Genomic DNA, 14,661 nt, shown 5'->3' on the forward strand with positions numbered 1-14,661 from the left:
AAGTATGATGATAGTCTTATCTGCAAGAAAGAAATATGTAAGACATACACACAACTATACGGCAATCTGTTTCACAATAGTTTTAAGAGATGTAGCCTAACTGAAAATGTAACACTAGCTGTCACGTCACTTACCTACGCACATATGGCTTGGGTCATCATACCGAAAACCTAGGTTGCACTCACAACGGAAAGACCCTAGCGTGTTGATGCAACGTCCGTTTTTACACATCATGTGTCCCATCAGCTCGCATTCATCAAAGTCCTCTGCTCTGCCAGTAATAGGATTGTAGACTTGACCAGGATCAACAGGTTGCCCTGGACCAAACGGCACTCCATCGGGCCCTATCGGTCTTCCATCTGGTCCTATTGGTCTTCCATCTGGCCCAACAGGGAGAGGTCTGCCATCAGGACCAATAGGTGGGCCAATAGGCCTTCCATCAGGTCCGATCGGCCTTCCATCAGGTCCAATGGGCCTTCCATCAGGTCCAATAGGAAGAGGTCTACCGTCAGGGCCAATTGGTCTTCCATCTGGGCCAATGGGATACCTAACCTCAGGCCCAATTGGTCTGCCATCAGGTCCAATTGGTCTGCCATCAGGTCCAATTGGTCTGCCATCAGGTCCAATTGGTCTGCCATCTGGTCCAATGGGCAAAGGTTTTCCATCAGGGCCAATAGGTCTTCCATCAGGATCTATAGGATAAGGTCTTTCCCCAGCACCATCTGGAGGGCCAATTGGCCTTCCATCAGGTCCAACTGGTCTTCCATCAGGAGCAATTGGTCTTCCATCAGGTCCGGTAGGAAGGGGTCTCCCGTCTGGACCAATAGGTCGGCCATCTGGGCCAATGGGAAACCTGACATCAGAATCAATGGGCCCAGCTGGGAATCGTGTGGTGGTGCCAGAGTAACACAGCAAGTTATACTCATCTGCAATAAGGTGAAATTATTATAGTATCACAATTCTGGAAGAGCAATTGTAAACTACAGGCAGTCCCCAGGTTACGATGGGTCCGGCTTACGACATTCCAAGCTTACGACGCTTTTCAAATATATTCATCAGAAATTATTTCTTGGTTTATGACGCATGTTCCAGGGTTACGACGCATAGTACGCCGATCTGACAAAAGAAATATGGCTCCAAAACAGCAGAATAAACAAATTTTGGAGGGTTTTTTTATGAAAAACTCAATAAAAATGCAGTTTACATCGTTTTCAATACACCCAGAGCATTAAAAGTAAGGTTTTCTTAGGATTTTTGACGATTTTCGACTATTTTTGGCTTACGACACGACAGAGGAACAGAACTCCCATCATAAACTGGGGGTTGCCTGTATATCAAACTTACAAAACCTCATACAGTATACACAATTAGGAACTTTTCCAGTATTTTTAACATAAACTCAGTTAACCAAATTGTTAAAAACAAATTCAAAACAGGGAAAACGACATAAGTAGACCTGAGTAATTCATAAAAACCTGCATGTAAATCAAATGAATCATAAAAATGCAGCTGTATTTTGATCTTGGTCAAAACATTCGCCGAAGGGAGGTCACTCCAGAGCAAATAATTTCTTATGATTTCTAAACAAAAATGATCAAGTACTTACATGAACCCTTAGCAGGGCAGGGCTCGCAAGTGAAACCCCAAGCTTTGCCCATCGAGCAGCAACACTTCATTCGAGTAATGTCTGACCTCATGGGGAATGTGCAGTTTCCATCATCGTATTCCATGTAGCACGTTTCCTGCCTCATGTCAATGCATTCTGCTCTGTTGGGCAGCAGCATGTACCCTTCTGGACACTGGCATTCAAATCCACCAATCGTGTTGATACATCTGCCATTCTTACATTTGGTTTGGTCAGCACACTCGTCAATGTCTGAAAAACATAGCAAAAGAATGTAGCTTTGTTCTATTTTGTTCGCTCCTCTACAGGTTTAATTTGATCTTAATGGCCATTTGTTAAAAACCCTATAAAAATGAGAATTGGAAAGATTAATCATCTCATTTTCTGGCTCGGGAGTAAAAGCTCAACAAACAATTCTGATTAGGTGTTTGAAGATTAGAAGCAATCAAAATTTAATCTTAATTTCAAGTGACAATTATCAATATTATAAAAAAAATTATACTTCAGATCAGTGATGAAAAAAGCGACTTCATTAAAACGAAACTTCTACTCTGATATAGTTGATGAGAGTAATGAACTAACCTACACACAGGGAGCCTTCACTGTTGAGTGTATACCCTCTGTAACATGAACACATGAAGGAGCCGAAAGTGTTGGAACAACGGCCATTGCCACACAAATTCTCCATCTCTGCACACTCATCAATGTCTTCCAAGATAACCTTTTAACGAAAAATTCATATATAGAGTACTATCCAAAATTATATATAACTTTAAAGGAGTATTAAATCTAAAGTTTCTTGTACAACCACTAATAATAAGCAACCATAAAGGAAATACTCTTTTGCTCATCATGACCATGATTACATGTGCTACACATGCAACACTAAGTACTATTTACAAATGCATAGTTTACTCTACATTGCTATGTGCATAATTGATGAGTTTCTTGTGTGTGGTGAAACAGAACTTGATTATAATGGAAAGAAACAGAACTTGATTATAATGGAACAATAAATAATTTGGACCTCAAGTAAAACATTTTGTTAGTTAAAATGCAGCACTTAAGGCGTGATTCAAATAAAATACGTGTTCATAGGACATTATTTTCTTGCTCTAGCCCTATATTTTTCTCGATGATTCTGTGGATTCTATGGGTTTTATTTATTTACAGAATCTGCAAGATTAGGCTAAGTATAAGCAAAAGGTGAGACATCGCCCTTATCTGCACTTCCCCCCTTCAAGCTACCTTTCTAATCTATTTGAACCATAAAGCACTCTTGCCTAACTGTATATCCTACTGCTCTAGACAGAACTTTGATGCACAATTGATTCAAATTAACAATAATTTTAAGGCAAAATCCACAGTCTGCAATACATTATGGATGCCTGAATTAGGCCTTCAGTATCTGAGCTACTGAACACCAGAGCTGGGTTACAGAACAAGATGTGTCTCTGTGCTTCAACTTTCTCATCTCTAATACAGGTGGTATGTACCTCTATTATGCTTCATATTTTCATAATTATATCTGTGATGAATAAAGAAAATAAATTCACAAAACTTCTCTTTGTTCTTGATAGATACTGAATGCCATTCTATTAAACTTACTGTGATACTATTTGGCCTGAAACCTTTTCCATTAGGGCACAGTTTTTTGTATTCCTCTGTATCCTCTCGTGGGCAAACTTCACAAAGAGGTCCCCAGGCTTTACCAACTGAACAGCAGCACGTAGCCCTAGTTACTGGGTCTCCTAAAGGATCTCGACAAAGACCACGGCCACCTCTTACATTAACAACGTCTAGGTAGCATTCTCCTTCTCTACGGTCTGAGCAAAAAGGAAAGAAAAGAATGACTCTCATATCTAGATTTCTTTTGTCCTATAAAGGTATATCTCAAAATACCCAAGTATTACTTGTAGATCACAAACTACAGAACACTTTATAAGCCACTTACCCACACAGCCATCACCAGTACTGATAAGCTCGAAATGGGGTGGGCATTCACATACGTGCGTTCCTTGCTGGTTGAGACATGTGCCATACTGACATATATCAGGGTTCTCACACTCATCAATGTCAGTGCAGTTTCCTCCCGTTTCATCCAGATGGTAACCTTCGTCACAGATGCATCGGAACATTCCGAAGATATTTTCACACTGGCCGAAGACACACAAGTTGCTGAACATGTCGCATTCATCGATATCCACACAAGCCTGTTCGTTGTGTGGGTCAGGATGCATGAAGCCCATTTCACAATCACACTGGAACGATCCAGGGTAGTTGAGACACTGGCCATTTTCGCACAGTGTTGGGTCGTGGGTACACTCATCAATGTCCTCGCAGAAAAACCCATCTCCTCGGAAACCAGAATCACACATGCACTTGAAGGAACCATCAGTATTGATGCACTGTGCATCACGATCACAACCTCCATTATTTGTGAGACATTCATTGACATCACGGCACGTCTTGCCATTGCCTATGATAAAGAAAAAGCACAAACAATAATGCAACGCATAAAATAAATCATAGAAAAGAGCTCAGAATCACAGAATATGGAATGAATACAAAGACTTTAGTAATCTGATCTGAAAATAATCATACATACAAACACAATAGGGCTTTAGTACAGTACTAATTTTCCTTATACAGGAAAACTCCATACTGAATTCATCAGGAGCACAGATATCTTACCTGTAAAACCATCCTTACAACGGCAGTCATAAGTACCATCAATATTAATGCATTCAGCATTGGGATCGCACTGGAAAGTACCCATTGAACACTCATCGTCATCAGTGCAGCCTGGGCCAAGTTGTGTTTTGACACTATAGCCATCTTCACACCTGCAGGCGAAGGATCCTACCACATTGTCGCACTTTCCATTCTGGCAGAGGTTTGGATTCATCTCACACTCATCCACATCTGCAATAATCATAACCTTGAAACGATAACCTTTTACGCCGCATGGGGAAAATCATTCACCAGCTACTTTATTCAAAGACCAAATTACTCTTTATTGAAAATGTGTACCTACGAATTAATAACAGAATGATTTATATAAGACGTAAACAAATCCTGCATGAATCCTGAAGAACACAAAGTCTCACCCAAACATCCTGGGCCTTCTGTATCGGGAATAAGTCCTCCATCACAGGAGCACATGTAAGTGCCAGGTGCATTATTGCATACACCTCCAGAGCAGATTGCTGATTTCTCTATGAAAATACCAAAAGAACATTTCTATTAAATGTGCAAGCAAAGCCAAACATCCAGGAAAATTAAATGCTTAAAACAGTACGATAAATTCTATCAAAATAGCAACTTGATGCATAATGAAACCTTGGACATTAAAATTCTAATATGAATGATGATTCAGATGTATCCGGAAATTGGCAAACCTTTAAATTTGGCGAAGAGTGCGCAGGTCAATCTAGCAACACTAGCTTACAACAATGATGATGATATGACATGGAAGAGGGCCAACCTTTGCATTCGTCAACGTCAGCGCAGGAGCGTCCGTCCAACAGGAGCATGTATCCAGTCGAGCATGAGCACGAGAAAGCTCCCGGGGTATTGATGCAAATGTCGTCGCAGCCGCCGTTGTTCACACCGCACTCGTCTATGTCTGCGAATCAACGAAAATGCTACCAAAATTATTATAATATAGTAGTATTAACTGCATGTTAATGTGAACAGTTCTGAATTTTTTTCAGGGGAGTACATTATAGTCTTGGGTTTTTCCATACAAATTGTTTTTTTCTTACACATACTTCATATTGCAAAAACTTCTTTTTATCAGAATGCACTATTTCAGTGGACTAACAAAAATTATGGGATTATGCAGTGTAATTGAAAACTATTTTGACCAATAGTTATGCCTTATTTATGCCATTAAGATGAACAGTTTACAGACTTCTAATGTTAAAATATCATTTGGCATCTTTTTAATAAAGCACGACATATGAACAACCTATTTTGAGTTTACATACCTATACTTTTTGCATATACTTCGCTATTACTGTTGACAAAATAATTTATAAGTAACATTTTTATATAAGTTATTCTTTACCATGTATTAGCCTTCACATTATTTAAGGACATTTTTTATATTGCTTGTATGTGACCAAAGCGGACTCAGTCTTGTAAGTGTCGTGTTTAAATAAATCATGGCTATACCCATCAGACATTCTCTCACCTACCACTATATGTATGTATACATACATACATACATACACACATACACACACACTTACATGTGGGGGGTTACACCACTTTGCCTCCCTGTACACACATGTAAATCCAAACATTTAAGAAAAAAAAAAAAAGTGTCCCATGTATAATGTTAGAATTAAGCTTCTATATTTACCTTCACAGTGGGATTTCTGGCCTGTCTGTTGGTAGCCATCATTACACATGCACTGATAAGTTCCCATCATATTTTCACAGACGCCATTCGAACAAATCCCAGAAGTTCTAGAGCACTCGTCTATGTCTTTGCAATAACGCTGATCGGGCGCAAGCTCATGGCCAGGTGGACACTCGCATCTGCAGAGCAAAAGATGGCGGTCTTAGCTTTGTACAAAAAAAAAAAAAAATGGGGGACGATGCCCCTTTAAGATACATTCTGAAGTCTGGAAAAAAGACATCCCACTTGCTGGCAAAATACCACAATCTTCAATGCTAGATGCACTTTCCACAACAAAATATCTCACCTGAAACTTCCAGGGGTATTGATACAGCGTCCTCCTCGGCACAAACCAGGGATTCTCTCGCATTCATTAATATCTGCAAGAAATATATTGATGTGGTAGCATACTCTGTTACAAGGCATTTGAACTCTGGCACGAATTACCAGACTGCCATCCAAATATCGAAAAAGTATGATTATGCAAAATATGTGTTGCATTTTTGGATGAAAAATCAACTTGCATAAACTACGGTGTGAGTGTATAAGAAGGCCACGCAACATCCATATTGGAAACAGTTCACATTATGGTAAAATTCTTCTTTTACGCCATCTCTACACTAACAAAATTTTATCTGAGTCATGTTTAGTCTTTGATCAACCTAATTATCATACATTTCAGGTCCCTCAATCTACAGTTTTACTTTACGGAACAATGAAGACAATAGTTAAGAAATAATTCAACAGTGCATTAACTAAGTTTAAGTTACAATGAATCCTCAAAGTCTTATTTTCAAAACTGAGAAACAGAGAAGCTTGAACAATATTAAAATGAACTTATACAACACAGCTTATATGAGGAACGGTTAGAGCTATACAATAAAATAAACATGAATCCTCCCCATAAGGTGAGATGAAGTGCATCAATGAGGTGAAGGTGTAAGAGACAGTTAGAAGATGTAATCGTACTTCCCCCTTCTATATTTCATCTTCAGTTGGAATTATTACATCGTATTTATTGCCAAAAATCCCACCCAGAATTCCACTTTATCTTCCAACTCATGCATACAGCAAACTTCTCATATTTCGTGGCACTTTTCCTACCACCGGCTCTTTGCTTGAGGGCCTAAGCATGAAATCAATGCATGCGATATGCAAGAGAAAATCACAACTGAAATGTTTCCTTGGATGTGAGTCAGACAAAGTTGCACCATAGGACTATTCTGTGACACTGTTCACAAGTGGCCCGAAGTCTTATTCGCAGGTGGGTAATCATCTCCTCCCATATTACATCAAGTTATGAATAGGAGATTGGCAACTCACAGGTAATATTCAAATTATAATTATTATTATTAATATTATTATTCAGAACATGAAACCTATTCATATGGAACAAGCCCACAGAGGCCACTGACTTGAAACTCAAGCTTCCAAGGAACATAGTATTCATTAGGAAGAAGTAAGAGGAGGCAAAGGAAAATACTGAAGGAAGAGTGAGGGCCTTTTTGTCACAAGTTCACCTCAGAAAGGTATACATTAACATTGAGGGAAGTACTGCAATGTGTAACAGAGAAATTCTTCACACAGGTATATGTACTTTGCATTCTTTTTCCAACATTCTAGCACAGGGAAGAGTGGAAATGTACCCCTGCAATATCGTACACAGATTATAAAAAATACAGGTCTGAATCTAGGCAGGAATTCATTTGGGACTATATAGTACTTGTTACAAGACCTAATAATCTAATTCTTTATGAGACATCAATTAAAATATTTCGAGTACCACCTTAGACTTGACTTTCTTGTTACAGTACCTCTAATTCAACACTAAAGACTGCATGAAAATTAACGTCTACTGAAACAGTGTTCCCACAGCCCACCTAAATATACAATACACTCAGCAAGAAATGGAAAACCTATTAATAAAATACCACCAGTCCTTTTTATATTTGTCTCATGACCTATCAATATCACTCTAAAAGTCTCTTATATATCATAGCTTTCCAAATTATATGAACCTCAGTACAGTAGAGTAATAACTTCCTACTATTGCAAACCCTCATAAATATCCAACTATTGCAGTATCACTATTATCAAATAATCGTCAAGATTAAAATAAAAATCAACCAAGTTGAAAATAGTGTTCTATACCGTAGCTCACCCATGCAAACTTGCATCATCATGGTAGATTCAAAGCCCTCGTCACAATCGCAGATGAAATTTCCAGCAGTGTTCTGACAAGTTCCATTGCCACAAACTCCCCGCATGATGCTGCACTCGTCAATATCTGTCGATGAAGAGAGCAAAAAACATAATTATAAATAATCAATCCTTCAAATTCAACGTGGTTCATTACAGCATCGACAACAAATCAAGTTTGACAAGGGTGTTAATGCTGTCACAAGATAATTATTTCAAAAACATAATCTTCAAAACAGACCTGTGCACTTGATCCCGTCTTCATCTAGAGCATATCCCTGGTTGCAACGGCAAGAGAACGACCCGATTGAATTTCGACACCGACCGTTGTCGCACATGTCGGGGTACATGGTGCACTCATTGACGTCCTTTCTTCCATCATAGCCATAACTCTTTGGGCACAGCTCATCAAATATCTCTGTGCCTGGCCGTGGACATGGTTCACATGCGTCCCCCCAAGCTTTTCCTACAGTGCAGCAGCAAGTTGACTTTCTAAACAGGCCCTGGAAGTTGGACATAATAAGCTAAGTTCAAGATGACCAAGACAACAGTTCTTTCCCTTTGAATAACAGGAGAGCTTTACTATACACATTATGGCAACCAAAGTTCTTATAAGCATGTTCAAACATATCAGTTCTACAGAGATCTACCCATTTGTTCTTGCCATACTGCCCTTCACTTCCCCATGAAACATTGTTATAGGACTAGAAAAAAATCAGATTTTTTCCTTTTAAAAGCATACATACAATAATGCTGTAGCATAAAGACCACATGCAAAAAATCTTTCATGTACTTTGCACAAGCAAAGTTTTCTATAGGACAAATTCTCCGTTGTACTACAATGAAATTCTGTAATTTACAATACCTCAAGCTCCTTCGTGCAAATTCCATTTCTGTAGCCTAGGAAGCAAGTTTCTTTTCGAAGGTCCAAGCACTTGGTCTTTGTCTCATCTAACGTCAAGCCAGGTGGACAGTTGCATGTGAAGGAGCCCTCTGTGTTGACACACTCACCTCCTCCTTGGCATATAGTAGGATTCAACTGACATTCATCAATATCTAAGCATTTCTTTCCATCAACCTGCAAGACCAAATATAGAGATATATAACCAATGGAATAAGAAGAAACTATTTTCAACTCCAAGCACTATTACATGTCAACTTCACAGGTAGGGCATCTCTTCCACTACTCTGAAAAGACAGAAATCTGTGCGGCACATGGACACGAGTAAAAATAGCTTTCACGAACAGGTAAATCAGTACACACCAGCACAAACCTTAGCAAACCCAATGGGGCAATCACAATCTGCGGGATTACAGATCTCGCAGGGAGAACCCCAGGCTTTTCCGATGGTGCAACAGCACTCAGATTTCAGGGTAAGTTTCGGGAGGTTATTTTCGCAGCGGCCGTCCTTAACTTTTGTCCAGCACGACCCTCGGCGATTGTCTGGGAATTACACGCGAAATACAGTACGTATACATAACGTTTTATTCATGTACAAATGACCGGACAGTGTAAATTTAAAGATGCACAATAAATGATCAATGCACAGTCATGTAGATAACAACCAAAACAAAACAGTAAAACACAGCTTTGCCAGTTCATGCACACTCAAATCATCTGTTAAAACCACGCATGCTTTACTGATGACGTATCTCATTTTGCAAGCATAAATGCATCTTACCAATGCAGTACCTGCCGGTTGAGTCGAGGATGGTCCCTTCGTCACACTCGCACCTGTAGGAGCCGATGACATTGATGCATGTGCCTCCAACACATGCATCCTCCCCAAGCTCTGTACACTCATCCACATCCTCACACACGTGAGTGTTTGTGTTCAACTGTGTGCCTGCAGGACATATGCACTGATAGCTCCCTGGTGTATTGCGGCACTGAAAAGAAAGCATTTGGGTTATTTTCATGATCATACTTCCATCGTAATCCTATTAACTCTTGATGACTGTCATGTCAGAAAAGTGGTAGGTATGGGAACAGCTTGAGAAAGGCTAGTAGGAAGGTGGAGACATCCAGGATAAAGTGCACAAATGACGTCGCTCGCCAAACTGGGCATTCTGGCTGAAAGAACTCAAGTCAGAAAAGAGAGAAGGAAATCTCATCACACACCTAACTTAGGAAAGAGAAAGTCTGACCTACAAACATCATTTTCAACAGGAGGCCCCCTCTCAGTAACTTCACAACACTGGACAAAATCACAAGACCCATGCACAAGGACAGATGTATTAACCCTCTGATGAGAGTTGACCCACCAGAACAAGACGAATGAGTGGCACTTCAATGTAATCAATACAGAAACACATTCCAGAGTTCTGCAATGAGTTTTATTTGCATGCAGTCAAAACTCAGGATTTTCTCATTACAAGACCTACGTCCTTTCTTACTTTATAAATGCTTGAAAACAAATTTGGATAAACGGTATATCAAAAATGGTCCTTTATATTCTGCAGAATCACTCTTGAATAATAATTTCCATTGCACTAACCGAATGTAGTATCTTCTTTCAAGGCACAATTACAGATTAGATGCAGCCTCTACGCCGTAAGTGACACTAATTTACAAAGGCAGTTCAACAAAGCAGAGAATTTCAAACTTACTTGTCCACCATCACACAAAAGATTATCGATAGCACATTCGTTAATGTCATTACACTGTCGACCACTGTCGTCAACCATATAGCCTGGGTTGCAAATACACCGGTAGCCACCTTCAAGGTTTTCACAAGCTCCGTTGCGACATATGGTTGGATTCATCGCACATTCGTTTATATCTGTAAAAATGAACAAATTTTAAACTCGGGGCACATACTAACGGTACTCTGTACCGAAAATATTTGCCGAGCTCCAAATTTCATTTAAACCTTAAAAAAATTCAATGGATATCCCCTTACCATCTCCTTCATAGGTGATACCATATCCATGTGGACAGAGAGAGAGGAATTCCTGTGTCCCTGGTTGTGGACACGCTTGACAAGGTGTTCCCCAACCCATGGGTTGTCCTAAGACAACTGTGCAGCAACAGCAAGCAGATTTCGTTGTGGGCATTGTAGACGGATTCGAGCACTGTCCGTCTCGATAGACAGCATAACAGAAGTCCAGTTTAGTATCTGGAAGAAACAACACACTGTGGTTACAGTACACACTATAGCGCACATATAAACATGTCAATACAATGAAACTTATATTATCCTACTTCCATCAATCTGCCACATGAAGTGTTGATGATGTTTTAATATTTACTAAACAGTATTGTGACAATATGTACAGATTTTCATTTACAGGTTGCTCATGATCAACAAGGGACAGGCCTTTGCACATCCTACAAACTGAATATTATACGTATATACAGTACATACATCTATCTAATTGTACAAAAGTACAAACCACTGCCTTCCACAGCCTTATGCTTTGCCAAGCAGTTACCCATTGACAGAGAGGGAGATTTCCCACCACCTAGTGAAGTGGAACTGCTTTTTTCTTTTCATTTCTAGAAAAAGTATGCTTAACGTCACACTTTAAATCAATGTACAGTATACAGCTAGGCAATTTTTGAGGCGTACAAACCACCCCATCCACCACATACTTATACCATCATGGGCTGGTCAGTAGAAGATGTACTGATAGCATAAGGCCTGCCTAAACTACAACCAACAACAAGTATCCTTTAACTTACCAAGGCAGGTAAGGCCGTTTGCACCTAGAGTAAATCCTGGTGGGCACTCGCATCGAAAACTGCCATCGCTGTTGATGCAACGCCCATTCTTGCAAGGATTTGACAGACATTCGTTGAGATCTAAAAGGAAATGAAAATACGGTCTCTCAACATGTAAATATATAATCCAGCTTATGACATTAGAGAGCCTCTCATTATGAGTGTAAACTGAATAAATTTTAAGACACTCATCATCATAATTATATTATTATTATTATTATTATTATTATCATTATATAAAATTATTCAGAAAATGAAGCCTATTCATATGGAACAAGCCAACAGGGGCCAATGACTTGAAATTCAAGCTTCCAAAGAATATTAGCGTTCATGTTGTTGGGAGAGAAAACAAGAGATAAAGTAATAAATTTACAGATAACTAGATAAAAATAAAAATAAACTATTAAAATACAAGGTAATAGACAAAAATTTCCTCTGACCGACTATACACTTACCGACACATGTTTTACCACTTGGAGAGAGTGTGTAACCGGGCTGGCAAACGCACTTGAAAGAGCCATCCATGTTGACACATTTACCGTGGTCGCACATGCCGGTTTCTGCGCATTCATCTACATCAGTGCAGAAGCTGCCGTCAGTAGCATGGGTGTAACCATCATCACAAACGCATCGGTAGCTGCCATCTAAGTTCTCACATCGACCAGACAAACAGATCCTGGGGTTTTCTGCACATTCGTCAATGTCTGAAAGTAAAAGATAATAGTATAATGCAGACAGTCCTCATGCATTAAGATGTAGAGCTGATGCACTGTAAGCACAATAACGCTTCTCCCTACGTATATACTGCATGCATATGTCACAAATGACTTCAGGTGTGAATTACAAAACACTGCTTTCTGAAACTCTCACCAATGCATGCAAAGCCAGATGGAGAAAGGACAAAGCCAGAGTTGCAAGCACATTTGAAAGACCCATCCATGTTGGTGCAAACCCCATTGGCACACATTCCTGTTTCACTGCACTCATCGTGATCTGAAAAACAAAAGATGACCAATCAATGCATGGAGAACCAATGAAGCATAATATTTTTAATACCACTTTACAGTGAAATTCTACTGATTTCCCTTTCTTTCTCAGCCAATAGAGTATACAGAATTTCTATTCCCAAATAAGGTCATCTAACTGATAAAGACTGCAGAAGGGTACTAATTTTGTTAGCAAATGAAAATGATTCATTTGTAAAGAAAATGGAGTTCAATAAACTACTGCATTACAATAATGATGAGGCCTAACATGTTATCTGCATCATGGTAGTACCTGGCAGGAAACATACCTATGCAATTCTTTCCATCCGAAGACAAATCAAATCCAGGAGGACAGCGACAAGTAAAACTTCCCTGGGTGTTGAAACACTGCCCACCTCTACACGCTCCCTGTCGACATTCATCCACATCTGTAAAATGTAGAAGAAAGATATCAGATCACAATTGCTCGGTGAACAGCAAACCTCTGCCAGTCTATACAATACATACCACAATAATGATGGAGAAGGTTTCATAGCAACAACCCAAATCTCAATTAACATCCATTGGAAGGGGTGAATATTTCACAAAGGTTAGTGGAAAAAAAAAAACTGTCCATCTGATACACAGACATATTGTTAACAGACAGACATAAATTTACTATGTGCAGACATCCAGATATTAACTCCCTCCTACTTCGTAGGCCTGAGTAATGGCAATCACTTCTCAAAAAGTTCTCTCACAAGTTCTGATGAACATGAAATGAAACAACCATATGACAGGTATGTCTGATGTCAAATACAGTTAACATAAATCAAAGAAACACAAAAAATATCGAGACAGTATTGGGAGGTTGGTACAATACACTCGAGGAGAAATTATTGGCACCATGTCCAGTCTCTAGGAAACAATTTTTCAGAATTACAGGTACGCGCAAATTCTTCATAGAGTGGATACAATTGCTCATGTACTTTCCCCTCTGCACAGACAAAATCTACTGTATTTCCCATCATCAAATACACTATTTTTCTTTCTGAAGCCAGTTCTGGAAATTTACTGTGCATCCTAGGGGCTGAAAGTTATGTTTTGCATGCCTATCCTAACCTGAGGGAAGGATTATCTGTGCTAGTAACAGGACTCCCATACAGTATATAGCTCCTGAATGAAGTGCATTAATTAGACATATAAAATAATAAACAAAAGTATCCCCCAAAAAAAAACAAATATGCATAGTCACAAAGATCCAGTCTCATATTGGATGGCCACAGCAGGCAAGTATTAACTAGAATAATGTACATCTCTCCTCAGTACCACAATCGAGCACTTTCAAAATGATACTTTATAGGCTAACAGGTAGGGACTATAAGCCTCTCGTCCCATCCATTTACATTTCAAGACGTACACGATGTGAAAAACCAGCCCTTATTATTTGTCAATATCTATTGAAAGTGTATTACAGCACTTTTAAAGAGATTGTTGCAGCACACTACTTTTAAAGAGATTGTACAGTACTGTACTTTTAAAGAGACTGCACTTTACATTACTTTTAAAGAGATTGTTGCAGCACACTACTTTTAAAGAGATTGTACAGTACTGTACTTTTAAAGAGACTGCACTTTCCATTACTTTTCAAGAGACTGTACAGCACAGTACAGTACTTTTAAGGAGACTGCACATTACAGTGTACTTCTGAAGGGACTGTGCAGTGCAGTACTTTTAAAGA

General features: G+C 39.2%; 1 protein-coding gene across 2 annotated transcripts in view; it reads right to left on the minus strand.

Moving 5' to 3' along the window:
• The window catches only part of LOC136834871 (fibrillin-2-like), a 121,187-nt gene that overhangs the window by 13,719 nt on the left and 92,807 nt on the right, over positions 1-14,661 (minus strand). For both annotated transcript variants that reach the window (XM_067097675.1, XM_067097674.1), the window contains exons 10-30: positions 13,250-13,369; positions 12,826-12,948; positions 12,411-12,659; positions 11,917-12,036; positions 11,135-11,350; positions 10,842-11,014; positions 9,914-10,121; positions 9,506-9,675; positions 9,097-9,309; positions 8,473-8,734; positions 8,194-8,319; positions 6,340-6,412; positions 5,994-6,172; positions 5,112-5,252; positions 4,735-4,842; positions 4,319-4,549; positions 3,579-4,103; positions 3,233-3,450; positions 2,207-2,345; positions 1,607-1,876; positions 135-926 (exon numbers count right to left, since the gene is read on the minus strand). In XM_067097675.1, the coding sequence (XP_066953776.1) occupies positions 135-926; positions 1,607-1,876; positions 2,207-2,345; positions 3,233-3,450; positions 3,579-4,103; positions 4,319-4,549; positions 4,735-4,842; positions 5,112-5,252; positions 5,994-6,172; positions 6,340-6,412; positions 8,194-8,319; positions 8,473-8,734; positions 9,097-9,309; positions 9,506-9,675; positions 9,914-10,121; positions 10,842-11,014; positions 11,135-11,350; positions 11,917-12,036; positions 12,411-12,659; positions 12,826-12,948; positions 13,250-13,369 (4,656 nt within the window). The remainder of the gene's footprint in view (positions 1-134; positions 927-1,606; positions 1,877-2,206; positions 2,346-3,232; positions 3,451-3,578; positions 4,104-4,318; positions 4,550-4,734; positions 4,843-5,111; positions 5,253-5,993; positions 6,173-6,339; positions 6,413-8,193; positions 8,320-8,472; positions 8,735-9,096; positions 9,310-9,505; positions 9,676-9,913; positions 10,122-10,841; positions 11,015-11,134; positions 11,351-11,916; positions 12,037-12,410; positions 12,660-12,825; positions 12,949-13,249; positions 13,370-14,661) is intronic.

This window comes from Macrobrachium rosenbergii, chromosome 54 (assembly GCF_040412425.1).
Source record: "Macrobrachium rosenbergii isolate ZJJX-2024 chromosome 54, ASM4041242v1, whole genome shotgun sequence".
Taxonomy (NCBI): Eukaryota; Metazoa; Arthropoda; class Malacostraca; order Decapoda; family Palaemonidae; genus Macrobrachium; species Macrobrachium rosenbergii.